Source organism: Brassica rapa, chromosome A03 (genome assembly GCF_000309985.2).
Source record: "Brassica rapa cultivar Chiifu-401-42 chromosome A03, CAAS_Brap_v3.01, whole genome shotgun sequence".
Classification (NCBI taxonomy): domain Eukaryota; kingdom Viridiplantae; phylum Streptophyta; class Magnoliopsida; order Brassicales; family Brassicaceae; genus Brassica; species Brassica rapa.
Window position 1 is genome coordinate 32,988,366 of NC_024797.2, and position 27,144 is coordinate 33,015,509.

At 38.0% G+C, this 27,144-nt stretch overlaps 4 protein-coding genes across 11 annotated transcripts; 3 read left to right on the forward strand and 1 right to left on the reverse strand.

Moving 5' to 3' along the window:
* Positions 1-622: 622 nt before the first annotated feature.
* LOC103862620 lies at positions 623-3,700 on the forward strand. Of its 2 annotated transcripts, none has more exons than XM_018657070.2 (2): positions 623-2,565; positions 2,657-3,700. In XM_018657070.2, exon 1 carries the CDS (start codon positions 886-888, stop codon positions 2,362-2,364), a length of 1,479 nt encoding a protein of 492 aa, XP_018512586.1. In that variant the 5' UTR covers positions 623-885; the 3' UTR covers positions 2,365-2,565; positions 2,657-3,700. The 2 variants fall into 2 exon arrangements, with proteins under 2 accessions (XP_018512586.1, XP_009138559.1); XM_009140311.3 differs by having other exon boundaries at positions 2,745-3,700.
* Positions 3,701-4,434: 734 nt separating this feature from the next.
* Positions 4,435-8,229, forward strand: LOC103862621 (probable alpha,alpha-trehalose-phosphate synthase [UDP-forming] 10). Of its 3 annotated transcripts, XM_033287734.1 has the most exons (5): positions 4,437-4,645; positions 5,213-5,823; positions 5,904-7,241; positions 7,312-7,585; positions 7,668-8,229. In XM_033287734.1, the coding sequence occupies exons 2-5, from the start codon at positions 5,465-5,467 to the stop codon at positions 7,992-7,994; spliced, it is 2,298 nt and encodes a 765-aa protein (XP_033143625.1). In that variant the 5' UTR covers positions 4,437-4,645; positions 5,213-5,464; the 3' UTR covers positions 7,995-8,229. The 3 variants fall into 3 exon arrangements, with proteins under 3 accessions (XP_009138560.2, XP_033143625.1, XP_033143624.1); XM_009140312.3 differs by having other exon boundaries at positions 4,435-4,645; positions 5,213-7,241; XM_033287733.1 differs by having other exon boundaries at positions 4,521-4,645; positions 5,184-7,241.
* Positions 8,230-9,577: 1,348 nt separating this feature from the next.
* On the forward strand, positions 9,578-18,938 carry LOC103862624 (formin-like protein 7). Of its 4 annotated transcripts, none has more exons than XM_033287735.1 (3): positions 9,578-11,394; positions 11,477-12,724; positions 18,665-18,938. In XM_033287735.1, the coding sequence occupies exons 1-3, from the start codon at positions 10,535-10,537 to the stop codon at positions 18,681-18,683; spliced, it is 2,127 nt and encodes a 708-aa protein (XP_033143626.1). In that variant the 5' UTR covers positions 9,578-10,534; the 3' UTR covers positions 18,684-18,938. The 4 variants fall into 4 exon arrangements, with proteins under 4 accessions (XP_033143626.1, XP_009138563.2, XP_009138561.1 ...); XM_009140315.3 differs by lacking the exon at positions 18,665-18,938 and adding an exon at positions 17,021-17,349; XM_009140313.3 differs by lacking the exon at positions 18,665-18,938 and adding an exon at positions 12,840-13,463.
* On the reverse strand, positions 18,907-25,247 carry LOC103862625 (paired amphipathic helix protein Sin3-like 5). 2 transcript variants are annotated; one of them, XM_033287732.1, is made up of 21 exons: positions 25,102-25,226; positions 24,863-25,018; positions 24,642-24,774; positions 24,324-24,488; positions 24,054-24,219; positions 23,896-23,994; positions 23,648-23,791; positions 23,336-23,426; positions 23,075-23,244; positions 22,842-22,996; positions 22,562-22,683; positions 22,213-22,467; positions 21,520-22,007; positions 20,653-21,255; positions 20,473-20,567; positions 20,267-20,405; positions 20,019-20,171; positions 19,776-19,936; positions 19,582-19,693; positions 19,312-19,493; positions 18,907-19,176 (listed from the first exon to the last, which is right to left on the reverse strand). In XM_033287732.1, the coding sequence occupies exons 3-20, from the start codon at positions 24,713-24,715 to the stop codon at positions 19,329-19,331; spliced, it is 3,357 nt and encodes a 1,118-aa protein (XP_033143623.1). In that variant the 5' UTR covers positions 24,716-24,774; positions 24,863-25,018; positions 25,102-25,226; the 3' UTR covers positions 18,907-19,176; positions 19,312-19,328. The 2 variants fall into 2 exon arrangements, with proteins under 2 accessions (XP_033143623.1, XP_009138564.1); XM_009140316.3 differs by having other exon boundaries at positions 24,863-25,247.
* Between the last annotated feature and the right edge of the window lie 1,897 nt (positions 25,248-27,144).

Below are 27,144 nucleotides of genomic sequence, written 5' to 3' on the forward strand. Positions count from 1 at the left end.
ATGATGAAACTTTCTGATAAAACCAATAAGTAATAAATACAAGAATGTATTTAAGTTTTAATGTGTTAAAACTAAAAGAAATCAATCTTTCATATACAAATGAAGTATTAAAAAGTGGGATTCAATAATTTATACCGGTAGGACACAAGATTAATTATTGTGTTGTTTGAAAATATCAAGTAGAATAATTTTGTTTTTATAGTTATCTTGATGAAGTTTTAGTGTTTTCATTAATTATTATGAATTTTTTTATAAGATAACATATGTCTAAAAAGTTAGGTCCATTAAAATGTAACTGTTTTAAAGGAAATTTTCATGTTTACCATTTTTAGTACCATTATTCATGTTAACCACTACTAAAGAGGCATTTTCAAAAATATCTTCTTCATTAAGTGGCAAAAGATTCTTATATATATATATATATATATATATATATATTTTATACTTTTTTATAATCGAAAATTATGTTTGAAACTATTTTTATTTCTTTTTTTATTTAAAATATTTATTTATATATTTATTAGAATCCTAAATTTTATATTACAAAAACTCTATCTTATCACCCTAAGTCTAGATTAGTCTATCTTAGGATATAAATGTATTTTACCATTTATTAAAAGTGAAGATCAACATAAAAAATAGTAGTATGAATTTGATATTTTGACAATTTCCTCTGTTTTAATAAGAAAGATTGAACCATTTAAACTGATGTAGACTAATAGGCACTTGAAGAAACTAAGGTAGTGGTAAAAAACTTGACTTTTCTCTCTCAAACAGTAAAAAGTAAAAAGTCAAGTCGAAACAGGAAATCCTTGTCATCTCGACGCGTCTCTCCGGTGTGACCTTGACACGAACTCTCACAATCAACTTCATCTTCTTACATCCATGGATGAAGAAGAAATCCCAGATCCGCAAGTGTCTCTATCGATTCAAGATCCGAGGCCACATGTTGAAGCTTCAGTCTCGAACTCTATAGATCTACGATGGCCATACCTTGGAAAGTGGTCTGCAGCTCCTCTTTCTGGATCTGCTTCTGGAGCGGTAAAAAAGAACCAACTTTCAGTACAGAAGGAGGTGGAGGATAAAGCTTCTTCACCTGCTTCCAAAACACGCCAGTCCTTGAACTCTTGTGCTAGTGATGATGACTCAACCTCTGTTCTTCCCAGTAGTACAACTGAACCGTGTGAAATTCCGATTGAGATGACTTCCGAAAGTGTGAACATGGAAGCGGAGGTAGGAGGTTTTAACACCTCAATGGTAATCCCTCACCAACTAGAAGACAGAGACCATCAGACAGCTGTCCCTTCTTCAATAATTTCTTCTGAACCTCCAATAGCTACATTCGTTCCTTCAATCGGAGCATGGGCCAAGCCTCTCGCTTTTGAGCCGTCAGCAACTCCTCCAACACCGTCAACACCAAATGGCTTTAATCCACAGCTTCTGAACAATCTTCTTGATTCTTTTTGGCCAACACTAGGTGATGGAATTGAGAAAAACCAGAAGAAAAAACAACATCCAACTACTGCTAGGGAATTTCCTCATATGCCGGTACAGAAAATTCCGGTCCCTAAGCTCAAGAATGATGGAACTCTAAGATTTCCATGGGCGGCTAGAATGGATCCTACTGCAAGAAACCTTTTCCGAGCAGCCAAGCCAACATTTCGGCTTGATGGAACTCCGGAGGTAACTCAGGTACTTCGCTTAGGACCAGAAAATAAGGGAGAGTATATCATTGGTCATTTCCATCGTTGCTCTCTTCCTCCTGGGCGTCTGATCCACGCGGTAGTGAATAGACTATGGGGAAGAACTTGTAGAATAGGTTGTCGTAAGTTGAATGATTCTTCTTATATGTTTCACATACCTCATGTTTCAACTCGGCAATGGGTAATTCAGAGAGGTGTATGGCATGTTGATGACTGCTTGTTATTTATCTCACCTTGGAAACCAGTAAACTCTGTTAAAGTTCCTGAAGTATCTACAATACCGGTGTGGGTAACCCTAAAAAATGTCCCAGATTGTTGCTATTCAAGACTTGGTCTCAGTCACGTTGCATCAGGACTTGGCGAACCTATGCAAACGCATAAACCTCGACTTGATCCGACTTGTTTGGGAGAAGCAAAGCTGTTGGTTGAAGTAGAACTTGACAAACCTTTTCCTAAACAAATTGCCTTAGATGACAAACAAGGTAATATATTCTTGGTGGATGTTGAGTACACATGGATTCCAAGTATATGTGGCAGGTGTGGACACTTAGGACACAAGGAAAAAAGATGTCTCCTCCCAGCCGCCCCTCCGATTGTTGAAACAGGTTCCAAAAAGGAACTGCCTGCAGAGATACTAAGGGGTGAAGAGGAAATGGTCTAAGCTCAGTCAACTGCTCCATCAGACCAAGTTGTGTTACAACTTGAAAATTCAGCAGAGGATTTGCTCACAGCTAAAAAATCTGAACCTACAGCTCGGACTTTGGAAATCATTAACGAGACAGTGAATGAAAATTTGCAGTCACTAGAGAATGTTGACCCAAAGGATCTTTCAACACCAGTTAACAACTCCACTCATTCTAAGGTAACTATAGCCACTGGCTCCATCTCTCATTTCACTCCATCACCATTAGCAGTTACTCATTATGCCCCAACTGATACCACTATTATGGAAGAAATTCCATCACCTATTATTGTCTTTGAGGCCAAGTCGGCTTTAGCAGACAATTCATTGGCCTCTTCGCACTCTCTTATACATTGCAGCCCCTCTTACAATCAACTTGATCAACCACTTGAACAAGATGATGAAGATGGATCTATGGGTGAAGCTACGGCAAACCTCAACATGTCAAGAGGTGGAAGGCCAATCAAACCACTACAAAAGTTTTAAGATATAGAATGGAAAACGGTACGAGGAAGGGGTAAACATGGTCGTCGAGGCCGTGGGAACAAGCTTCCAACTACCTAGGTCTTTCATCTATCTCTCTTGTATCACTAAGCTTATTTTCATAAGTTTCTATTTTCTAAGATATTTCTTAGCTAAATATGAGGCTTGTCTCATCATACTTTCTCAAACTTATGGTGTTTTAACCATACATCTGTATGTTCCTATGTTTTTAAATTTGAATGCCCTTTTACAAAAAAAAAAAGAAAAAAGAAAAGAAACTAAGGTAAAACAAAACTAAGCCATGAGGTAAAAGCCTTGTTCTAAAACGCGGCCGGGTAGGCGCGTAATCGGCCGAGTTCTCGTGAAACGTGAGCTCACCGAGGCGAGTTGAGCCAATACGGTTGCCTTCAACGCCATACCGATTCTTCACTGCAGAGAGCGTGGTTTAACGTTACGCGGCCGTTGAAACGTGAAATCGTGTGACCGAAAAATCAGTCATTCTACGTTTATACATAAACACAATCTTCTTCTCTCTTTTCCGACAAGACAACAAAAGTTTTTTTTCTTTTTTTTTTCAAGACAACAAAACTTGTGATTGCTTTTCCTCAACTTCACTTACTCGAAACCAAATCACCAGAATCAAGCTCATCCATCACTGGCAAATCCATATTGAAGCAGATTCCAGGTAAAAACCAAGCAACTGCTCAAAGTACGGTGAGATTGTGATTGTCGGTGGCTTGGCTTCGTTGACCTCGAACATGGATGAAATCAATTGGGTTCTTTTGGATTTTGAAAATTAAAGGAAAAAACAGAAAGTAAAACCCAGAAAAATCAAGCTATTACATGAAGCTATGGTTATCATCACTCGCCTGACCGTTCATGTCCTTTTTGTGCTAACTAATTTTTTTTCTGTGAGTGCTCGTATTTCACAATCTGGTGTTTCCTTTTGGGCTTCACTAGTCTCCTCCAAATCATCTATTGGACCAAACAATTAATTATATATGTACGACCCATTCCCACAAACTAGATCTCTAAAATCTTATTTTTTGTTGTTTCAGTATCATTAGAGTATAAGTAAGATGATAGTTTAATGATAATACAGATGACAAAAATAAGTGAGAGGCTAGTTTTTGTTCTGTAAAATCGAGCAATATTAATGTGTATATAATTGATGACCAAAGATAAAACATGAATGCACAACATCAATACATTAACATAGGACATACAAATTTATTTTACATAAACATGTGTTATATATGTAAAAAACATGTATTATGCATAAAAATTGGTATAAACATATAAATGGAGCATAGAAGTACGAAAAATTCCTCTCTGCGTACGTTCCGATTTTTTCTCGATTTTTCAATAAATCGCTAGGCCTTAGTACGCCGCATGCGTAGCGCCTAGCGAGTTTCCGAACAAGGGGTAAAAGTAAGGAAGTGTGGATTTAAGCGGAAGGAAAATGCAGGTAACAAGCCTCAGCGACGACGACGTAGCAAACTTGCTACTGATATCTTATCTAATCCAAGATTAGAAAATGTCGACAAAGTGACAAAAATAAAAAAAAAATAAAAAAAAAAATAAAAATAAAAATAAAGGATACAAAAGCGTATAGTCTCTCGTGCTGTCTCCCACAGAATATCCCATCCCTCCAATTCCATTTCCTCTCTCTTCCTTCAGATCGAACGGCGGTGACGGAGAACTTCAACGGAGCTAACTCTCTCTAACGGTGAACGCCGGGGATTCTGTTTTTTTTGTTGGGTGTGACTTTCCTTTGGTAAGCAAGCAGCTTTTGACTTTGTTCTTAAACGTTCACTCTTGTTTTAGTTATTTTGTTTGTTTTCTCTTCTGATCTGACGCAATTAACTGTTGAATCGCTTCTTTTGTCGGTTGATCTGTGCTGATCATATGGGTTCTGAGTAAACTTGCCCTAGGGATTTGAGATCTCGGGTCGTGTTCTTAATTTGCTTTACCAAATTTTACAGAAGATGATTAGCATCCATCCCTAGCTTGATGTTCGAAACCCTACTCTCTAAAGACTTTTGACTTTTTTTTTTAGTATGAATGAGCCTGATTGTGTTTATTATCACTTCTCATGAATTAGTTAAACATTTTCTTGTGACCCGTGAGACTTTTCTGACACTTCTTCGTTCCCTGAATTCGTTTTGTCACGTGTGTGTGTGCTAGTTTATGTTCTCTGCCCTTGTTCCCGTGAAGGGATCACACCTGTTTTGCCCTTTACATAATATTTCTCTGATTTAGTTTGATTGGTGTTGCGTTTTAATATTCTTTCTTTGTTGAAAATGCTGATTTAGTTCCTTGGGATCTCTCTCTCTCTCTTCAGATTGGGAGTATATCTATCTACCTTTTATGATCTTTGTTCGAATAATGGGTTCAAAATCATTTGGAAACCTCTTAGACTTGGCTTCTGGGGATCTTTTGGACATCCCTCACACTCCCAGAGCTCTTCCAAGAGTGATGACAGTTCCTGGCATCATCTCTGATGGATATGGGATTAGTGGTGGTGCTGATTCAGATGCCGTCTCATTGCCTTGCCGCGAGCGCAAAATCATTGTTGCCAATTTTCTTTCTTTGAATGGTAAAAAGGATTCAGAGACTGGGCAGTGGAAATTCAGCCTGGACAATGATTCTCCCATGTTGCATCTCAAGGATGGTTTTTCTCCAGAGACTGAAGTCATTTATGTTGGATCACTCAAGACAGATGTTGATGTTAGCGAGCAAGACGAGGTTTCTCAAACTCTTTTTGAGGAGTTCAGTTGCGTTCCCACTTTCATCCCACAAGATGTGCATAGAAAATTCTACCTCGGCTTTTGTAAACAGCAGCTGTGGCCATTGTTCCACTACATGTTACCCATGTGCCCTGATCATGGCGAACGCTTTGATCGTAGTCTTTGGCAGGCTTATGTTTCTGCCAACAAAATATTTGCAGATAAGGTGATGGGTGTGATTAATCTGGAGGAAGATTATATCTGTATTCATAACTATCATTTAATGCTTCTCCCAACGTTTCTCAGGAGGCGTTTCCACAGGGTTAAGCTTGGTTTCTTCCTCCACAGCCCATTCCCTTCTTCCGAAATTTATCGAACCTTACCTGTTCGAGAGGAGATACTAAGGGGGCTCCTAAACTGTGATTTAATTGGTTTCCACACCTTTGATTACGCACGGCATTTCTTGTCATGCTGCTGTAGAATGCTTGGTTTGGAGTATGAATCTAAAAGAGGGCATATTGCTCTTGACTACTTGGGCCGTACAGTTTTCCTCAAGATTCTTCCTATAGGTATTCAAATGGGAAGGCTCGAATCCGTTCTGAATCTTCCTGCTACAGCTGAGAAACTGAAAGAGATCCAAGAAAAGTATCGTGGTAAGAAGGTGATACTCGGTGTTGATGACATGGATATATTCAAAGGTCTGAGTCTAAAGATTTTGGCCTTTGAACATCTCCTTCAGCAATATCCTAGCATGCAAGGGAAATTAGTTCTCATTCAGATTGTCAACCCAGCTAGAGGATCAGGTAAAGACGTTCAAGAGGCAAAGAAAGAGACGTATTACACTGTCAATAGAATCAACGAGCGTTATGGTTTGCCTGGTTATGAGCCAGTGGTTCTGATCGATCGTCCTGTTCCTCAGTTTGAGAAGTCTGCCTATAATGCCATGGCGGAATGCTGTATAGTCAACGCAGTGAGGGATGGGATGAACTTGGTTCCATACAAGTACACTGTTTGTCGACAGGGAACTCCTGAAATGGATAAATCTCTGGGACTAAGTGAAGATTCTCCTCGCACAAGCATGCTTGTTCTGTCTGAATTCATTGGTTGCTCTCTGTCTCTAAGTGGCGCGATCAGGGTCAACCCTTGGGACGTTGATGCGGTGGCTGATTCAATGTACTCAGCTATCACCATGTCTGATTTTGAGAAGCAACTACGCCACAAGAAACACTACCACTACATTAGTACACACGATGTGGCATACTGGTCGCGCAGCTTTACCCAGGATTTGGAGAGGGCATGTCGTGATCATTACAGTAAACGATGCTGGGGAGTTGGTTGGGGTTTAGGTTTTAGGCTCATCGCTCTCTCTCCTAATTTCAGAAGACTATCCGTTGAGCAAACTGTCAGTGCTTATAGAAGATCGAGCAAGAGAGCAATATTTCTTGATTATGACGGTACTTTAGTTCCGGAGGCCTCGATTGTAAAGGAACCAAGTGCTGATGTGATCTCAGCGCTGAAGACACTGTGTACTGATCCTGATAACACTGTATTTATCGTTAGCGGGAGCGGGAAAGTTTCTTTAAGCGAGTGGCTTGCGCCGTGTGAGAATCTTGGAATAGCGGCTGAACACGGTTACTTCACAAGGTAACATTACTGGTTTGTTTTTGTTCTGATTGTCTTGTGCAAACATAAAATGCAATGTCTGGTGATGCAGGTGGAATAATTCTTCCGACTGGGAAACAAGTGGCTTTTCTGATGACCTCGAATGGAAGAAAATCGTGGAGCCTATCATGAGACTGTATACAGAAACTACTGATGGATCGAACATAGAAGCGAAGGAGAGTGCACTAGTGTGGCATCACCAAGATGCTGACCCTGACTTTGGTTCTTGCCAAGCCAAGGAACTACTTGACCATCTAGAAACTGTTCTAGTAAAAGAACCTGTTGTGGTTCACAGAGGTCACCAAATCGTTGAAGTTAAGCCTCAGGTAGTACCCTAATCTTCTTTTAATAGAGAGAAAGCACCTCCAAACCTTATATAGTTCTAAACTAGGATCTGTGGACTAACAGGGAGTAAGCAAAGGTCTTGTCACCGGGAAAGTTCTTAGTAGAATGCATGAAGAAGGGAATGCACCGGATTTTGTGGTATGCATTGGGGACGATAGATCAGACGAAGAGATGTTTGAGAGCATAGCAACAACACTCTCTGCTCAATCATTGTCAGTCTCTGCAGAGATATTCGCCTGCACGGTGGGAAGAAAACCGAGCAAAGCCAAGTACTTTCTGGATGAGGTAAGCGACGTGGTGAAGTTGCTTCAAGGACTTGCCAACACTTCTTCCAGCCCAAAGCCTAGGTACTCTTCTCACCTCAGAGTCTCCTCTGAGAGTGTGGTCTGAGTTCGCTGAAATCAAAGATCAACTCGAGAGTTATTTAGGAGACAACTCTGAATCTGAACCATGTAAAGAAACATGATTTGTACATAGAAAACATGAAAAGAAAAAGAGACAAAACTCCTTGTTGCGGTTTGAGCCCTATGAATCGAGGGCTTTAGTCAGGTTTTGGTACATGTACATAATATAATAATAATAATTTAACTTATGAGCAAGAGCTGAGCTCTTTCTCTCCTGTGTCTATGATCTACGTTTTTCATTCCTTTTGTCAAATCTCCAACATACTATGCTTCGTTTCAGATAAAATAACTAAACGGAAAATAACAGAGAATGTTAAATGAAAAAGACGCCACCTCATAGCCACGCTGGACAAAAGTTATATTTAGAAATCTATACTAATTATAAATTATTTAGATGAACATCTATGAACTCATTGTTGCGGACCCGTTGCTGAACCGGATAATTTTTAAGTCATGGTTCAATATGGTTCGACCGGATCAAATCTTGTTTAATATATTTTTAGTGTATAAATTTAAAAATAATGATAGTAAATATGATACATAATTAAAATATGAGTGAATTTAAAACATAAAACATTGTAAATATAAACAAGTTTTATCTTTATATGGATGGTTCATAGATTTTTGATAGTTTTAGCGATTTTTATTTGTTTAATAACTCTAACATCCAGTTTGGCTACGTAACCGGTTCATGGTCGAATCAATTATTAAACCCAACCCGGCTATGTAATCGGTTCATGGTCGAACCCGGTTCAACCATCGGGTCGGTTTTAAAAACACTACTATTAATTAAGACTCTGTACATTTGTTCAATTCTTTTAAAACACTATATTACATTGGTTTAAGGTAGTAAAGATTAATCATTGTTAGATAATATGATTTTTGTTATTTAAATATTTTTTTATATAATTTTAAAAGTTAACATCGACAAATATTACACTAAAAATTTTCTCCACATCCATGATCTCTTTTTATCATTTTCCTTCACAGACCAGATAGACTCATTCTTCAGCACTGTTGAGTTAATCCATCGCACCCATAGTGATGACCTGTTTGAGACCAGTCTCCAAAAAAGCTTAAGCAGGGTGACATTATTTATATCAATCAATGATCTAAGGCCAAGCCCTCCTTCATCCTTCGGACGACACACTTCCTCCCATGCCACCTTTGCTTTCCTGGGATTTAGGTCGCTTCCAGACCATAGGAAATCCGAGCAGATTTTGTCAATTTCTCGGATGCATGCTTTAGGAAGTTTAAAAGCTGATAGCCAGAAGCTTGCATGCTCCAGAAAACCGAGCCCAGAAGCTCGAGCCTGCCTGCATATGATAGGAAACAGTTCTTCCAGGAGCTAAAATACGATTCCGGATTGTCTCAAGGAGGGGTTGATAATCACTGGTGTTCATACTCTTTGTAGTAAGAGGTAATCCCAAGTAGCGCACTGGAAGCTGGTCCATTTTAAACCGGAATCTAGTTTCAATTTCCATCTGAATATCTGCTGGTACACCACCCATGTACATGGTTGGTTTTTCCATACTGATACGTAGACCTGAAATTTTGGCGAAATTATCAAACACAACAACAATACCCTCCATTGACCTTACCTTCCCATCAGTCATAACTATTAGATCATCTGGGAACATTAAATGAGATAGAACTAAATTTAAACTACAATATATCGAATCCTTTCTGATTTATACAATACGATCATATAGCTTTCTTTGGTTCTGTGATTTGATTGACTAGTTAGGAAATCTTTGGTTCAAATCTCAACTGAATTTTACACTTAACGGGTTAAAAACGGGTCGTGTCAGGTTGGTTCAGACAAGCGTCCGGGTCAGGTCTTACATATATTAAGTTCTTACAAAGAGTTATGAGAAGTCCTTTTCAACTTTTATATATGGTATGGGACCTAAATAAAAATTAAATTTCTCTACCTTCTCAACAGATATCGCTAACTTAAGTACTCATAAAGTCAAACATTCCAGTATCACATTTACACCTAAAATCTTCTCTTTTCCAGATAATTTCGGCTGTCTTCTAGAACATCCAAAGTCCAAAACCATCCCAAATCCCATTTATTATTTATCAAGAAACAAAGTCACGGGTTGGTTATAGAACACTAGCAAGAACTAATCTGGTAGGTTGAATTATGGAGTCATTGAAGAAGCTTAAGAAGATGAAAGTCAACGCGTAGCCGAAGTTTTGGATTAAACAAGTCAAAACATCATAAAACATCTTTAAGCCGAATTCGAACACTAAGACCTGGTCAGACGTCCGCATTATGTAAATGACAACACTGCCCTCATCTAAATTCGCGTCAAAGCGGAGTAAGTGGAGGTCGTTTTCGTCAAAGCAGCCACGCTTCTGACTCTTGTTTTTACGAAAAAGAGAAATAAATATAAAAACAAAATGTGTAAAATCATGAAATGGGTTGTCATGATCATGTTCATCGAATCGAATCAATCAACACATTTCCTTGTTCGTTGTCAAAATTCAAATAATTAAACACATCTAAGCTCCGCCGCGATGTCTTTCCTATTCCGTAAGAACGGAAGCAGTTCAGGGAGGCGGATCAAAGACAAACTTCGAGGTCGGAACTCGGATCGCGGGAAGAGAGAAGACGAGGAGAGAGTAAGATATGAGGGCGCGTTACCTCCGTGGGGTATTCTATTCGCGGAGGATTTCGTTCGAGTGGACGGAAATGTGAAAGCGGTTATAGTAGATGAAGAAGGACTGGATGTGATTTACTGGAAAAAGCTTCTTGAGATTGAAAAAGAAGAAGGAATCTACAGAGGATCGGGCAGTCATCATGAAGAGGCGTTTTCGTTTCATGTGAAGAACTCTCAATCTTATTCAGGTGGTGAAGTTAGAGATGAGAGTAATAACAACAACAACACTAGTGTGGATGGAGAGAGATATTACGGAAAACAATCCCAGTCCAAGTTTCAAGCTCCTGGCGGCGGCAGTGGTGGTGGCGGTCCTTATCCGCCACTTCCGCTTCCTCCAGGTCTATTAGCGGCCTCCTCCTCTACATCGTCATCGCCTCTTACAGTTAACCAAACGTCACCACCATCTGCTGGGGCGCCTCCTCCGCAATTAGCTGGGGCGCCTCCTCCGCAATTAGCTGGGGCACCTCCACTGCCTATTCCGGCTAAAAAAGCACCTCCTCCACCTTCTCCTCCGGGAAAGAAGGCACCTGGTCGGCCGCCACCGCCTCCAATGTCCAAAAGTGGGCCACCTAAACGACCAGGAAATGGGAAAGGACCGACCAAGGCAGCTGAGAGTTCTTCAGCGCAGCCAAAGCTCAAGCCTTTACATTGGGATAAGGTTAATCCTGATGCTAGCCACTCAATGGTGTGGCATAGGATCGATGGTGGCTCCTTCAAGTAAGCATTTTATTCGTTACCTTCACTAAAGTTGTCAAGTAGTGAATGTTGATTATGAGTTATTTTATTTTTCTTGGGTTAGCTTTGATGGTGATCTCATGGAGGCTCTGTTTGGATACGTTGGCGCTCGAAAGCCAAGTGAAGCTAACACTGTACCGCATCAACCCACTGTTTCAACCACGCAGACTTACATTCTCGATCCTCGGAAATCTCAGAACAAAGCAATTGTGCTTAAATCTTTGGGAATGACTAAGGAGGAGATCATTGACTTGTTAACACAAGGCCATGATCCTGATTCTGATACACTTGAGAAGCTTTCTGGTATAGCTCCAACGCCAGAAGAACAGACCGAGATCACAGAGTTCAATGGCGACCCAACCAAACTTGCTGATGCAGAATCTCTACTGTTTCACATCTTACGAGCAGTTCCTTCAGCTTTTTATCGGTTCAACGTTATGCTCTTCAAGATCAACTACGGCTCAGAGGTTGCTCAGCAAAAGGCTTCTTTACAGACGCTTGAATCCGCATGCAACGAGCTCCGTGCTCGTGGTCTGTTCATGAAACTTCTAGAGGCAATCTTGAAAGCAGGTAACAGAATGAACGCTGGAACTGCTCGTGGGAATGCTCAGGCTTTTAATCTGACAGCTCTAAGAAAACTCTCTGATGTGAAGAGTGTTGATGGGAAAACTACTTTGCTTCACTTTGTTGTTGAAGAAGTTGTAAGATCTGAGGGAAAACGAGCTGCCATGAATAAGATCTCAGGTGGTGGTATTGCAGATGCATCTAGAGAAGAACAAGAGATTGAATTCATAAAGCTAGGCTTACCCATTATTGGTGGCCTAAGTTCAGAGTTCACCAATGTGAAGAAAGCAGCAGGAGTCGATTATGACTCTTTTATAGCCACCACCTTGGCTTTAGGGACCCGGTTGAAAGAAACAAAAAGGCTATTAGAACAAAGCAAAGGGAAAGAAGATGGGTGTTTGACTAAGCTGACATCTTTCTTTGAATCCGCAGAGGAAGAACTGAGAGTTATTACAGAGGAACAGCTCAGGATCATGGACTTGGTGAAGAAAACCACTAATTATTACCAAGCTGGAGCATTGAAAGAGAGGAACCTGTTTCAGCTGTTTGTTATAATCCGTGATTTCTTAGGGATGGTTGATAATGCTTGTAGTGAGATCGCGAGGACTCAACGGAAGCAGAGACCAGCAGCCACGGTAGCAGCAGGAGCATCAACGTCGACAGCAGCAACACCGACCGCCCCTGCACCGCAGAGAAACGCGGTTAGGTTTCCGATTCTGCCCCCAAATTTCATGTCAGAGCATTCAAGGTACAGTTCAAGTGACTCAGATTCAGATTCTTGATAGCAAGGAAAAATGAGATTCTCTGCTTTTGTTGTACGTATATAGATGTTAGGGAAGCTTGTTGAGTTTTCTTTTTTTAAGATTCTTTAGGTTATTTGGAAGTGGCTTTAGGTTATGGACTATCAACCTAACATCAACCAGGATCTACTCAATCCTAGATCCACATTCAACAATATAGAAGAGCATGAAAGAGATCTGGGTAGAACACCTCACCTTAGCCTAGATCCGGATCTGGATCTGAGAATAGAGGGTAAGAGAAACGGGATCTGAGGTCTATGACACCACGCGGCCACCACCACCACTCGCGGCTGTTCCCGGCGAGGAGAGAGAGACGCGGCCGAGAGAGAGAGAAGGAGGCGCGGCGAGGAGAGAGAGAGAGGAGAGACGCGGCGAAGAGAGAGAGAAGGAGGAGAGAGACGGCGCGGGGGGGGGAGAGAGAGAGAGGCGGCTAGGGCTTCTGATCTCCGGGAGTTCTCTGCAGGGCTTCGCTTCCAAGTTTCTGATGAGGAACTAAAGGGTGGAGGCTTGCTTTTATAAGGTGAGGAAAAAGGGAAAACCCTAGGGTTTTCTAGTTGGGCTGTAGAGAGCCCATTAGCTTCTAAAAATTTTAATTGGGCTGGTTTTGGGGTGTTACATTTATTCTCTCAATTGGATCTCGTTCCTGGCTCATATAATAGCAAATAAATGTTTCGAGATTCACAATAACCGAACCCTCAAACACGCAATGGTTAGTGTAGGAAACGAACCTGTCTCACACCAGATATATCATCTCTTGTACGGTATGTGCTCCCACAGGGTCAGACATGGAGTGACCACTGTACGTGTCCATTTCAAGAATCTGTATACAAATAAATGATGAATTGATTTTCATGTAAATCGTTTAATAGGAGAAAAGTAATCAGTAGAAAAATGGCAAGGCAAATCTATTACTATTCTATTCCTCATAAGGCCAACAATATTCAGATAATGGAATTTAGTCCTAGAGGCTAGAACTGAGTGACTGTAACTTTCAACTAGAAAATGCATCCATACCAACTAGAAAATAAAAGTGACAGACGACAAAGGGATACGACAGAATGTGACAAGCCGAATTCACAAAATGCATAAATAAACGTCCCAAGGGATAGTAGCTATAAAAGATATTGTTCAAGCCGAATTCACAAAATGTGACAGCCGACAAAGGGATACAACAGAATACTTACTATCGGTCCATTCTTCAAGGCATGCTCCTTAGCCAATTTGCACGCTTGTTTGACAGCAAATGCATCCATACCATCTACCTGTTCATCCAAAAGAAATCGAATCCAGAACCCAATCAATCTCAAAATAAAGTTGATAACCGAAGCAGATTACAAGAAACCAAATGCAATTAAGCCTTGAATTGATAGGATACTGAATTAAAATTGTAGAGTAGCAAGCTGCTCATATTTCTACCTGGAAACTAAGCCTTGATTGCTAGAGCATTAATATTAACATTATGATTTACATTATTCAATCAACAATTGTAAGAAAAGCATTTAGAGAAGCATTTACTAAATGTTAATGCTCTCTGGTTAATGTTCTCATATGAAACTTTTAGAAGAGCATTTTCATTTATAATTTATAAAATTAAGAAAAATATATAATTAATTCATTTATTTTATTTAATAATTTTCATAAAATTATTTTTATATCCATAAAATAAAATTTTGATTTCGAAAATTAATTTACAGTAAAAATATATATTTTTTAAAATAGTATGTCACATTTTAAAATATAATTTAATTTATTTTAAATTTGAAAAATTATTTTTAAAAATATATATTTTAGTTATAAAATTTATTATAAAATAATATTTTTGATAAAAACATATTTTTAAAATTATTAAATAAAATAAATTAATTATATATCTTTTTAATTATATATATATTAGAAATATATTCATTAAAAATTAATATATTATAAATTATATACTAATTTTTATAATAATTTTAAACAGCACTCATACTATCTACCAATCTTCCTATTAAACAGTTTAGCAAAAGCATACATCTCTTGCAGCATATTGCTTCTATAGCATACTACTACTGCTAATGCTCTACCAATCAAAACCTAAACAATTCAATACATTAATCCATACGCCAATAGAGAAAAGAGCCAAGTCAGCCAAGCAAAAATGAAAACTACATAAGACTCACAGTAGATCTTTCCAACAAACTCCGCAGTATAATAATAATGCAAATGAGAATCTATTACTAATCAGTAAACATGAAGTATTAGAAAAGACAAAGCTTGTAAGAACCTACTGTTTACTTTGAAAGTGCAAAGAGACTGGACTGGACGAGTTAAACACACCAACCAAAATTACAGACTTTATATGTACAAACCAATGCTTCATTTATACACTTCCATTTTAATTATTTCAACATAAGAAACCTCACATACTTAGTTGTTACAAATGAGATTTCAAAGAGCTAACCTTCAAGATAGTTGATCAGAAGATCTCTCTCTCTTCTCTTCTCCTCAAAAGCTCTCTGAACTTTGGCCTCGCTTCTTGGCTCCGACGGTCGTCCTCGGCGCGCGTGACCGTCGGGAGCCTCCTCTCCTCCTCCTCCTCTTTTCTCTTTGCTCCGTTTTGCCTCTTTGCGTCTCTCCGTCGATATGTGTGATGTTGTGGTTGGAGCTCTGTCAAGGATTCATCTAGATCTGCTCCGGGGGGGTTTAGATCCGAAGCTTGTGGCTCTTGACTGGAGTATCAGCGAGGCGGTGGGGGTCTGGGGCGATTCGGAGTCGGCGTTTTGGTGTTCAGATCCGGATCTCAGTTTTGCCTTTGCAGATCTGTGGTGTGAACGGAGATTGCGGCGGGTGTTGTTGCGGCGGTCTGGCTCCGGGGCTTCTCGTGTTGTTTTCCGAAGTGTATCTTGCTTCGTTGTGGAGTGGGGTTCCAAGCTTTCCCAAGACGGAGACTTGACGTCTCGTTTCTGTCAAAGGTTATGTCTTGTGCTCAGGGGTGATGATGGCGGCTCTGCCATGTCAAAGCGTGCACGTTGGATATTGTGGCTGTGTGGTCGTTGTATCTCCGTGGTTTGCGCTTGCAATCGAAGTTTGGAGGTTCAGGATCTGTCGTCTATGGCTGCTCTCTTCTCCCTCTCTGGTATTGCTCTCTCCTTGTTTCGTCGTCGTCACTTGCAGGTTCGTGTTGCTCGGGTCTTTGTGTCTGGAGCCTTTAGTATCGCATTGTTCGCTGTTCTCCGTCTATATGGCGTGGTGGTTACAGCACAGTGCGCAGGTATGAGCGGGTCCATGTTCTGTGTACCCGGAGTGAGGGTTCGGTTCGAGTTCCCGATTGGGTCAATTGGATTTCTCGATCGTTGTGGCAACTTACTTGAGACCGGTCATCCCAGTGCGTGGTGGTTCTCTTGGACTTCTGCGTAGGCCGTTCTCCTCTTTCTGCAGGTGCTGATATTCACGGTCTTTGCTTGCCTCTCTCTCAGCCGTTTTGGCCCGTGTCCTTTTGGGCTCGCGGTCCGGTGTGGCGGTCTCCGGAGTCGAGTCGGGTCTATGGCTTGTTTGGCTCTTGGTTTCTTGTTACATGAATAAAAGCTCGACTTGCCTTGCGCTGTGGTTGGCCTCGAGTTCTTGATGTCTGATCGAGTTGTCTCAGCTTTGGAGGTCGCCCGCGAGCTGTTCTTGGTTGAACCTGATCATAAAGAGCAGATCATCGGGGAAGCCAAAATTACCGGGTTCTGTCTCTCGATTTAACTGAGGTTTTTCCTTTTGCGTCAAGCGGGATGTTCTGACTCTGTCTAGTCCAGCGGTTAGATGTCTTTCTTGTTGTGTCTTCCTGTGTTAGGTTAATCCGAGTATTGTTTAGTTTTTTTGGTTTAGTTTTCCGATTCTTGTTTTCTCTGTAATTCTGTCAAAAAAAAAAATGGTAATAATATCTTAACATTTTTACCAAAAAAAAAAAAAGAGCTAACCTTCAAACCAGGAACGTAATCACCACGCTTATAGTAAGATGGGCTCTTGGCAGCTCTCCAATCAGCAGTTTCCATCCCATCTGCACAAACCACATCAATAAGAAATCCAAAAGGAAATTAAAAAAAAAAAAAACAAAGAAAGAAGAATGAAAACACTAATATTATTGAGTTTTCCGTAAATCTTAGAACCCCGCAATTACATACGCATATATAATATATACATACACAAATATGTACTTTAAGAACCTAAGAGCAAGAAACCCCCAATAATATTGCTCTTATACACAGTGATTGTTCTCGCAGACGAGAATGGAAGGCAAATCCCAAAGAGCAGATATATTCGAAAAGCTGCTCCTGATTCGCAGCACCATCACCATACATAGCGAACGTCACAGCCTCCTCCTTAGCATACTTCTGCGCGAAAGCAATCCCACACCCTAACGGAACCTGAGCACCAACAATCCCATGCCCACCGTAAAACGACGAATCATCTGAAATCTTTGATTAATTTTGTTACTTACTTGTCACAATACACAAATCTTAAAACTTCCACATTGTTTTAGCTGATATTGAACTCATAAAGATAAAGTGTAAACTAGTATTCTGGAATTGAATATCAAATATTACAACAACACTGTTTGCTTGCAGTATAAAAGACACACTTTTAGTGTATCAACTCACTTCGCATCACAAGACTGCAACAAACATCTTCAATATCAAAGTATTCTATGATACTCCAAATATTTTTGTTCTTTTTGATAGATTATTTTGTTTCTCTCTATTCTCTTTCTTTCATACCAAACATCTCTTTTATCCCAGCCGCCTTCAGCACCATGACTTCAACACATGCTGAAACAATTGACACAAATATGATTTTTTATATTTGAACATATTAAATGTCACAAAACTTGCATCTAGCAACAATCTGATGCAGAGTCTTCAATTTCATGTTCTTCTTGATGATTATGATATTCCTGATGATTATGATGTCCCTGCATACTTCAATATATCCAAATCACACCTAGGTGCCACCATCACAATCAATGACTCTAAAAATCTCTTGTTAGTAAAGTTGGTGCTCAACGATTACAAAAAATTTAGGTTATCGAAAAGATAATCAACAATTAGATAGAGGATGGTTGATATATTTATAATATAAAAAATATTTTCGAGAAACTTCTTTCAGTTTGAATTTTTTTTTTCAATTTTTTGTCGTTTCCTTTTCAAAATTGTATTTTGAAATTTAAAAATTATTTTTGAAACTATTTTTAAAATTAGTATTTTAAATTTTAAATACTATTTTTTAAAAATCCTAAATTCTACCCAAAATTCTACTACTCAAATCTAAACTATAAATATTAGTTAACCCTATCGATACATGTGTTTTTTACCTCTTTAATGAAAACTATTTGTCATTTTGATCCTTGTGTAATATATTTGTAATAAACTTTTTTAGTATTATCTTAGAGAATTTCTTGTCATATTATTTATATTTTTAATATATATGAGGATCAACTATGTACAACATACGCAATATTTGATAAACAACTTCACGAACAATGCTTACACTATGCAATTCTCCCCGTAACACTCGAATCGACAGATAGTCCTGTATGTACGAAATTTTTGATGGACATGTTTTCTCTGCAACACAGAACCACAGTGAACATCTTCGATATCAAAGAAGTCTATGATACTCCAAATATTTTATATTCCTTTTGATAGATGATTTTGTTTCTCTATATTCTTTTTCTTTTATACCAAACATCTCTTTTCTCATGCCACTTTTTAGTACCATGACTTTAATACATATTGAAAAATCGACACAAATAAGAAATATTTCTTTTTAAGAAATGAACATATTGAATGTCACAAAACTTACATCTAATAACAATCTGATGTGGTGTCTTCAATTTCATGTTCTTCTTCATGATTACATCTAACCAGGCGTCACCATCACAGTTAAAGACTACAAATCTCAATGATCGGCAAACCAACATATATTTGGTTTTTTTTTTGTCAACATATTTGGTTATTTTTATTTCCATTTTTTTCTTGAGATCGGCTAAGATCTTTTCCTTTCTTAGAAACTTTTGTTGACTTAAGGTTTTTAAGTATTTCGGAAGATTAGCTGCTGAAAATAAGATTAGCTCCTGAAAGTGAAACTGATGGCTACATAGAATGATAGATGACGAAAGGGATGAGAAATTGAATTGAAAAAGAAACATAACTTAGAAGGAATCCAACATTTGTTTGAATGAATGAATATAAAGTCTCCCACTATAGCAGTCTGGTACATGTATAATCTTAACACTACACCAAAACTGGCGGCTTCAGACGCAATTAAGGTTGCCATATGAATCTCTTTGAACCAAAAATGATGCAAGAATCGTTGTCAAAGACAGTTTGATCTCTACTACGAACTCATGCCTGCATATCTCAGCCAAGAACTTTCACACCTGCACAATAATAATATACAAGCACTGTTTCTGTAAACTTTGATCTCGAATCAGAGATTACTGAGATGCAACATTGATCACTAGGTTGATGAATAATAGTCTGGAATGATTAAGGGCAAGAAGAGGGTTACTTACGGCTGGAAGCCGCGTTGTTAAGGCAAGGCAGCAAGTCTACGGTTCATACACATGTGAAAACGCGATAGTCTTCTCTTTCCCGAGATTTCACTGCTACTAGGAGTTTTATCCTTGTCAAGTCCATTTGGTTTCTTCTGCTTCCGTCTATACAGAAGATCTGATGTGTTTGGTTCATACTTGACCTAATAACAATTAGGAAACTCTCATTAATCATATTCACATTAAAATACAGAAAAAAATATCAAAATGATTTAAATAGCATGTACGTACCTTGGAAGAACTGCAAGCCATCTTACATTCGACTTCATTGATTATCTTCAACCCTTCCATTGCACGCAGTATCCCTGAAGATTCATTTGGACCGCTCATTTTCGCCTTGTTCCTGAAGAAAGCATATAAAAAGATGATTACTAAATGCACTTGCACAAACTGAACACGTTAACAAAGTCATGCTCTTATCTCACCTCTTCAGAAATAGACCAGGTCTTTCTTCATCAGGTAGAAGCGAAAGAAAGTCATTCTGCAGATAATTTGCAAAACCTGGCTCCACCGTTACAGCTGTAACTTCAGGCTGATCGCTCCCGTTGTTCATAAGTTGAATAGCCAGACGGGTTTGTGCAGATGACTGCATGTAGATTTTGCAAGGATACATTAGCATATGAGACCATTATACACAAAGGTTTCCGAAAATATCAAAAGAAACATACATATTCAATCCGGTATATGTTCTGATCATGGAGAAGGGCTCGCGCATTCTCATGGTACACTATATCAAAGAACCTTCCCGGTTTTCTGTAGTTCTCATATGTGTATAGTTGCAGTAGCTTTGTGTCTGTCTCATCAGCCGCAACTACATGAAGCTGAAGAATTGCCAAATCCACTTCCATGATCAGTACAGATAAAAAAGAAGTAGAGTCAAGACAAGAACAAGCTGCAGGTGCAAATGGAAGCTTACATGTTTGACAAACTTCTGAACTAGCTTATCCAATGTGAAGAGAACATATGACTGTGCTCCAATAATAGCTCGGCATTCATCTTCAAACTTTGTATTATCACTCGAGCCATCAAGTAAATTATAGAGAGCATCCAGAAACCTGTCCTTCAAATTATCAGCAGGGAAGGAACTATCATTCCAATTTAAAAGCAAAGAAGATAAATCACCTGGTATAAGAATCAGGAGATGTGTTATCTGGATCTGGAGCTTTCCATTTCCTCTCTGAATGTATCTTTGCAGATTGTATTCTCTCGTATAACATCTGAAGAAAAAAACATAGTTAGTGGTTTGAACTAAAGACAATTGACATTTGAAGAAGTTCAGAAGTTTGGTTCGTAAGTCCTTACTTGATGAAGCCTAAAAAGCACATAAAAGGAATCATTCCCATAGAAAACTCGAGAATCATTCGGTGAGTTACTTTCACTGACTTGTAGTTTCACAGGCACATGCTTTGCAAGGGGCTTTACAGGTTGCAGATACCGTTCTGAAATTGTGAGAAAGGAGCCATCTTCACTGTCAAGCCGGTCACAGTTCATAGCTCCTTTATGCTCTTCATTGGAAGAAACTTGGCCACCAAATTTGCTTCCTGAGGCAATATCTTTAGAGGCATTTTCATTCGCTTCTGACAGCTTTTGAGTAATTTTATTTCCATCATCTTTAGGGAGAGCATTGCTCTTTGCTCCGGCTTCCATACAGACTGCACCTTCTTTCTGCTCTTGCTCTTTATTACTTCCTACATTGTCTGTCAATTTCTGAACAGACTCAACGCCATTGTCTCTATAAACCTCATAATTGTCTTGCTCATAACTTTCAGTGGGAGATAATTCGCCCTCTTCTCGCTCAACCTTTTGCTCTCCCATTATTACATCACTTACCTTGCTATGATTCTCTACACCCTCCATTAACAGATCCTTTCTGGGTGGTGAAACCGGCTTTGGAGGCTGGGTATCCTGTAGAACCAGGGGCAAAAGATAGATGAATATCTTTTTCAAGACCCATTTTAAAATAAACTTTGGATCTGTCATGCCTAAGGCATCTAATTGGTGCTTAAGGAAAGCAACTTCCATTAATATTCCCCACATTTAAATGCGCTCTCTACCACCAGCAACCTCCAATTTATGAGAGAACCTTTGACTACATTTAGTCAGCTAGAAGTGCATACACAGCCCCAAATCAAGAACAAAGACAAAAGAAAGGAGAGAGAACTCAGTTACCTCAATATCCATAGCTGCGCGAACATGCAGTTTATCTTGCAGAATGGTTTCTTGTGCGACAGAGCTTCCTTGTACTGGTGGGTTTTCTTTGGTATGTGCCGTTGGGGGTGTTAGAAGTTTTAGGTTTGAGACAACAGAAACGTCACATGTGCTGTCCTTCACTGCCTCACATGCATCTTGCTGCTCCTGGTTGTCTTTGGACTTGGCCGCATCTATCATTGCCTCACTAGTTTGAGACCTAGAAGGAACTCCAAATATGGGCTCCAAAAAGGTTACCCACAGCTTCATTACTTTATCCGATTGTTCAGAAGCACATATTTCTTCGCAGTAATACTTGATTAGTTGATATAGGTCAGCATGAACTTGAGTATCAGAATAACTGAACTCCAAGTCTGGGGTGAAAGAGGGCCTAGTTCCGACAGCAATGGCATGAAGTGGGTCTTCTTTATGCTTTCTATCGCTGATATCTTTTATTTCTGCCACTAAACCTGTATTTAGTACATAACAACGCAAGTTTACTCAGTTGCAAGTTTGCATTTAAAATGAGGCTTCTATATAAAGCATTCTTCTACAAAGCTTCAAGTGCAGACAAACAAAATCAACAGTTCTCAACAAAGCTCATATAGGTAGGTAATCTAAAAAAAATGTAACTTATGTTTGGAGGGAAAACAACTGTAAGAAAAAAAAACGTACCTTTTGTGCTCAGATTCTTGGAGTCCTGCTGCTTGAAATAGAAGCTACGGTGATCTAGTGACTTGTGATGATTCTTAGCATATACATCGGCCCATACTTTCCTGAAATCAAAGCGACACCTAGCCCATTCTTCTTGTTTCTGCTTCAAGCGAGTTAGTATCACCGGTAAAGCGACATGAGAACTCTTCTTCAGAAGATCCATAACGTCAAGCCCATTATCCCCATACAACCGCTCAATGCATCTTAGGTTCAGCTCTATTAAATCGTCACATATGAAGGCATTAGCCCAGGGAAGAGAATCATAGACGTACATATAGCAACAACCAGATATGATCAAATAACTACTTGCCTGATAGGTGATCTTTGATACAAATTGGTGTAGAGACTGTGTTGTTATTGATCTTCTCCAGAAGAGTTTCCACGCGCTTAATGGCTGCATTCACAGACTCTAATAACATATCCAACTCAAACCTGAATTAACAGATCAGATGGAAGTTGAATTAGCTTAGGAGTTACACAAATTTCAAACCTAAACTAAATAACAAAAAAAAATCATGAATGTTATTGTAAGATTCCTAATCGAGATATTGAAAGAAATACATAAACCTAATATACTATATACGTCTTACCTGTCATCTTCACACCGAAACAAGCTTTCTTCATACTGGTTTTTACGCATGTGTTTGAATGAGTAATCCTCGCTCCCGGATGTGACAGATACCCAGTGATCATTAAGTACCTTTTCACCCAGTGAATTTCTGTAGCTTGAAGTAGGAATGGGATACTACACAGGAGAAAGCAAACCATATGATCAAAGAGCATCAAATTGAGTAAAATTATCTAAGGTTGCAGAGGCACTCACATCATCTGGCAGGTGACGATAGCTTGGTGTACATTGTACACAGTCTGAAAGATCCAGTTCATTTATACCCTTGGCCATATTATTTTTGTGGCTTCCGTTGCCAAAGACTACATTTTCATGACCATCCTCGTTGTCTTCTACCTGCCGCCATTGACCTTGATTAAGGGATTCTGCAAAATATTAACATAACACCACATAATTGGCTCAGCAATCTCAAAAAGATGAACTCAAAGAAACGGTACAAGTGATCCAAATACTCACTTCCCCGAGAATCACCAGCAGCCACAAGATTCTCGTCACCATCTTCTCGTTGATCAGTATACTCATCAGGCCTACTCCCAAATTTCATTCTCTGTGGCAGGTAAGAGCCCGTATCAACATCTCAGTCAAAAGTCTGAACTCTGAAGAATCAAGTTCTTAAAACACATTTGATCTCATCAATTTTGCTATAAACTGTGTCTTACATCCCAATATTTATCTAGCATTTGATTAATCACTCTTAGCACAATTTGGGAAAGGATGTTAATACTTTCCAAACTAAACCATTCATAAAAAAAATGAAAAAGAGGAAACCTTGTCAAAATGCATTGGATGCATGGCAGGTAGCGCATTCCTTGCGGAAAGAGGGTATTGAGCAGAATCTGATCCTGAATTATTAGGTAAGAAACTAACAAACTCAGCAAGCAGATCTTCATGGCCCTGGAACAACAGAGTAACCTGTACAACAGATGAGATTATCAGGGAAAAAAAAAAAGAAAAGATATTTAACAAGAAAACTGACTTTATCAAATAGTATGCACACACATATAGAGTAAACATACCTCTTGATAGACAGTGGAGATGGACTTGCCTTCCGTCTTATACATGTTCAAGATGTCGAGGAATCTTCTATACGCACGTACATCATTCCCAAACCGCGCCTGCAGCAGAAATAAATCTCAACAGTGTGGATAATGAGAGAATTTAAACACATGCATACCTTGATCTTGTTAACAAAATCGATAGCTTCATCGAAATCCACAGGCTTCTTCTCCGGAAGGGTTATTCTGTAACCCTTAGGCAAGAAGGTATTAAAACCCAAAAGCAAGTCGTCATAGCCCTTGAACAACTCCTTCACTTTTTCTATGACGCCATCAGTGTTAACTCTACAAACCAACAAGAAACTATTAAACTAAACACACACACACACACACACACACTTGCTGTTGTAGAAAAGTAGAAGAGACAAAGAATGGGTATTAATAATTACCTCTGAGCTTTAAAGTCCTTCATGAGTGCAAGGAAAGTGTCGTACTTGTCTTTCTTGTCTTGGAACATATCCTTCACAACTTTGAGATAGCTCAAAGCATCGTTCGTTGTTAGCCCTCCCATGTTTCCTCCTCCTCCACCTATCGTTAAAGGCCTACTACCATTTCTGCATTAATTTCCCCTTCAAATGCATTAATTTTGCTTTTAACCACAAACAGCAAACTGATTAATTAATAATATCTTATCAGCCTTCAAATTTCAACTTCGAATTTGAAAAAGAAGACAAAACAAGAGATTGTGATTAAGACAAAGAGCTTACGTTTCTCCACGAGACGAGACAGTTTGTCCTCGTGTCTGAGCTTCAACGTAAACCTCTTCTCTAACTCTCTTCATCTCTCTCTCTCTCTCTCTCTCTTCAACTTTCACAAATCACAATAACAACAAACGCTTCACTACACAATCAACGACAAGAAACAAATTCAAATCAGAAACCAGATCTATCGAACTAACAATCAACGATGAGAGAAGGAGATTTCAAACCTTAAAGAGACAGGATCACATTCTCCAGAGGGACAGAGACAAGTTCTAGGTTCCTCCCGAAGAAGATAGAAAGAAAGAAGAGTGGATCGCCGCCGTTGAGTTTGCCGGAGAAAACGGATACGAATCTTCACGCGAAAGCAAGCGGAGAAGATTGCTCTCTCTCTCTCTCTCTCTCTCTCTCTCTCTCTCTCTCTCTCTCTCTCTCTCTCTCTCTCTCTCTCTCTCTCTCTCTCTCTCTCTCTCTCTCTCTCTCTCTCTCTGAGATACAAATAGTTTTCAGGGGAAGCAAGAGAGAGGTTACCCGAAAATAAAAATCAAAGGCTGAAAGCTCGAGCAAGAGAGGGAAAGAGAAGGAGCCTGTGAATTTTTTTTTTATGTGTGTGTGTATGTATGTATATGCGCAGAGGTAATAATCAAGTGTGTTTATATCTCTCATGTACTCATGCATCTATAGTTTTATCATAGTGAGATAACATGATTTTTGCAATGAATATATTTTAAAAGTAATAAAATATTTTTTTCGATATATAGAAAATCACATTTCTATAAAAGTTTGCAAAAATTGTCAACAAAATAATAATAGTCTTTTACCACCTAAGGTAATAACATGATTTTTGCAATAAAAAGAAAATCATATTTCTATAAATGTTTTTAAATACTTGTCAAAAATAATAGATTTGAAACAAAAATATCTGTCATTACCAAATTCTTATAGAAAGTGAATATTTTTCACAACCTCTTATGAAAAATGAAAATATATTTCTATTTTAAAGGTCATAAAGTATTTTTCAATGAAAATAAAATCATATTTCCATAATATTTCTGAAAACTTGTCAAAATATTAATTATCTTTTTCAAAAATACCTTATTATCACCATACTCTTATAGAAAATTTCACATTTTCAAAATACTATTACAGAAAATAAAAATACATTTTCTAATAATATCCGCCTAAAGCATGTAGTTCATGTATCTATTTTTAATACAGTTGTCTTTATATTAAACACAAACAATAGGATCTAAGCCGCGCTTAACACGGTTTTATTTCATTTTAATTTAAAACTTAAAACTTGCATGAAAAGGTGTTGTAAGTGTTTAGAGTTCATCAAATATGGAGTTTTTTTTAAGATAAATTTGTGGTATGAATTTCATCTAGTTATTTATGCATCTTGGTATTTGGTCTATATATCAAAACTGTCATTTAAAGTATTAATAAAAATAAAATCTTAGTTTTATATTATGAATTAAAAATCATACATTAATTTTCATACGAAATTTTGTATGCTATGATACAATACACTATCATAGTACCAATTTAGGATTTATTGTCTAGGTTTAGAGTTTAGGTTTAAAGACTTAACTAAACCAGTCTTAATTTTCTCAGTTACAAAATCGGTTCGGTTTAAATCATTTGGTTTGCTTAAGCTTAACTCGCTAGATTATTATGAATTCAAAACGTGTGTTTTCTTCATTCATGTTATAAAATTGGATGTATAATTAAAACATATACGACTAAGTGTTTACTGTATTGAAAAATACATGATTCAACTGGGTTTCCAATTCTTAAACATATAGATAATTACTTCGAAAGTATGTTATATGATATTTGGCTATGTATGGTACACAAAAATAATGGTTTATAATTTAGTGTTTAGAGTTTAATGTTTAGTTTTTAAGATATGTAGGGTTTATTTTTTGGGGTATAAGGTTTAGATCGATGTTTAGACGATATATTTTCATAATTGATCTATTTATAGACACATAAAATGTGATATTCAGTTTGATATAGTTCCTAACTTCCTAACATATTCTGATAATTGATTGAATGATGACCATATAATGAAATATTTAGTTTGATATAGTTTTTATAATTTACACTTCCTATATTTTCTGATCACCGATCCTCTGACATATATGATATTCTAAATAATCCAATAAATTTTATTTTCTAAAATAATTGTTTGATAAGATATTGTATCAATTTAAATAATGTTAAACATGAATATTCATTTAACATATCTATACTAGTAAAATTTAATAACTTTTTATCTACTTTCAAATAGTCTAATTGGACAAATACATTTATTTAAATAATTTATCTTATCGATTTTTTTTACACCTAACCTATACCCGTACATATTATTTTGACTACATTAAAAGTAGTCAATATGTTTTTTTTTTGGTAAAAAGGTAATCAATATGTTTATAAGCTTTATGTCGTTGTTAATAGATCTACAACATCAATACTATTAAAAATTATATAAACTGCATTAACATTATTC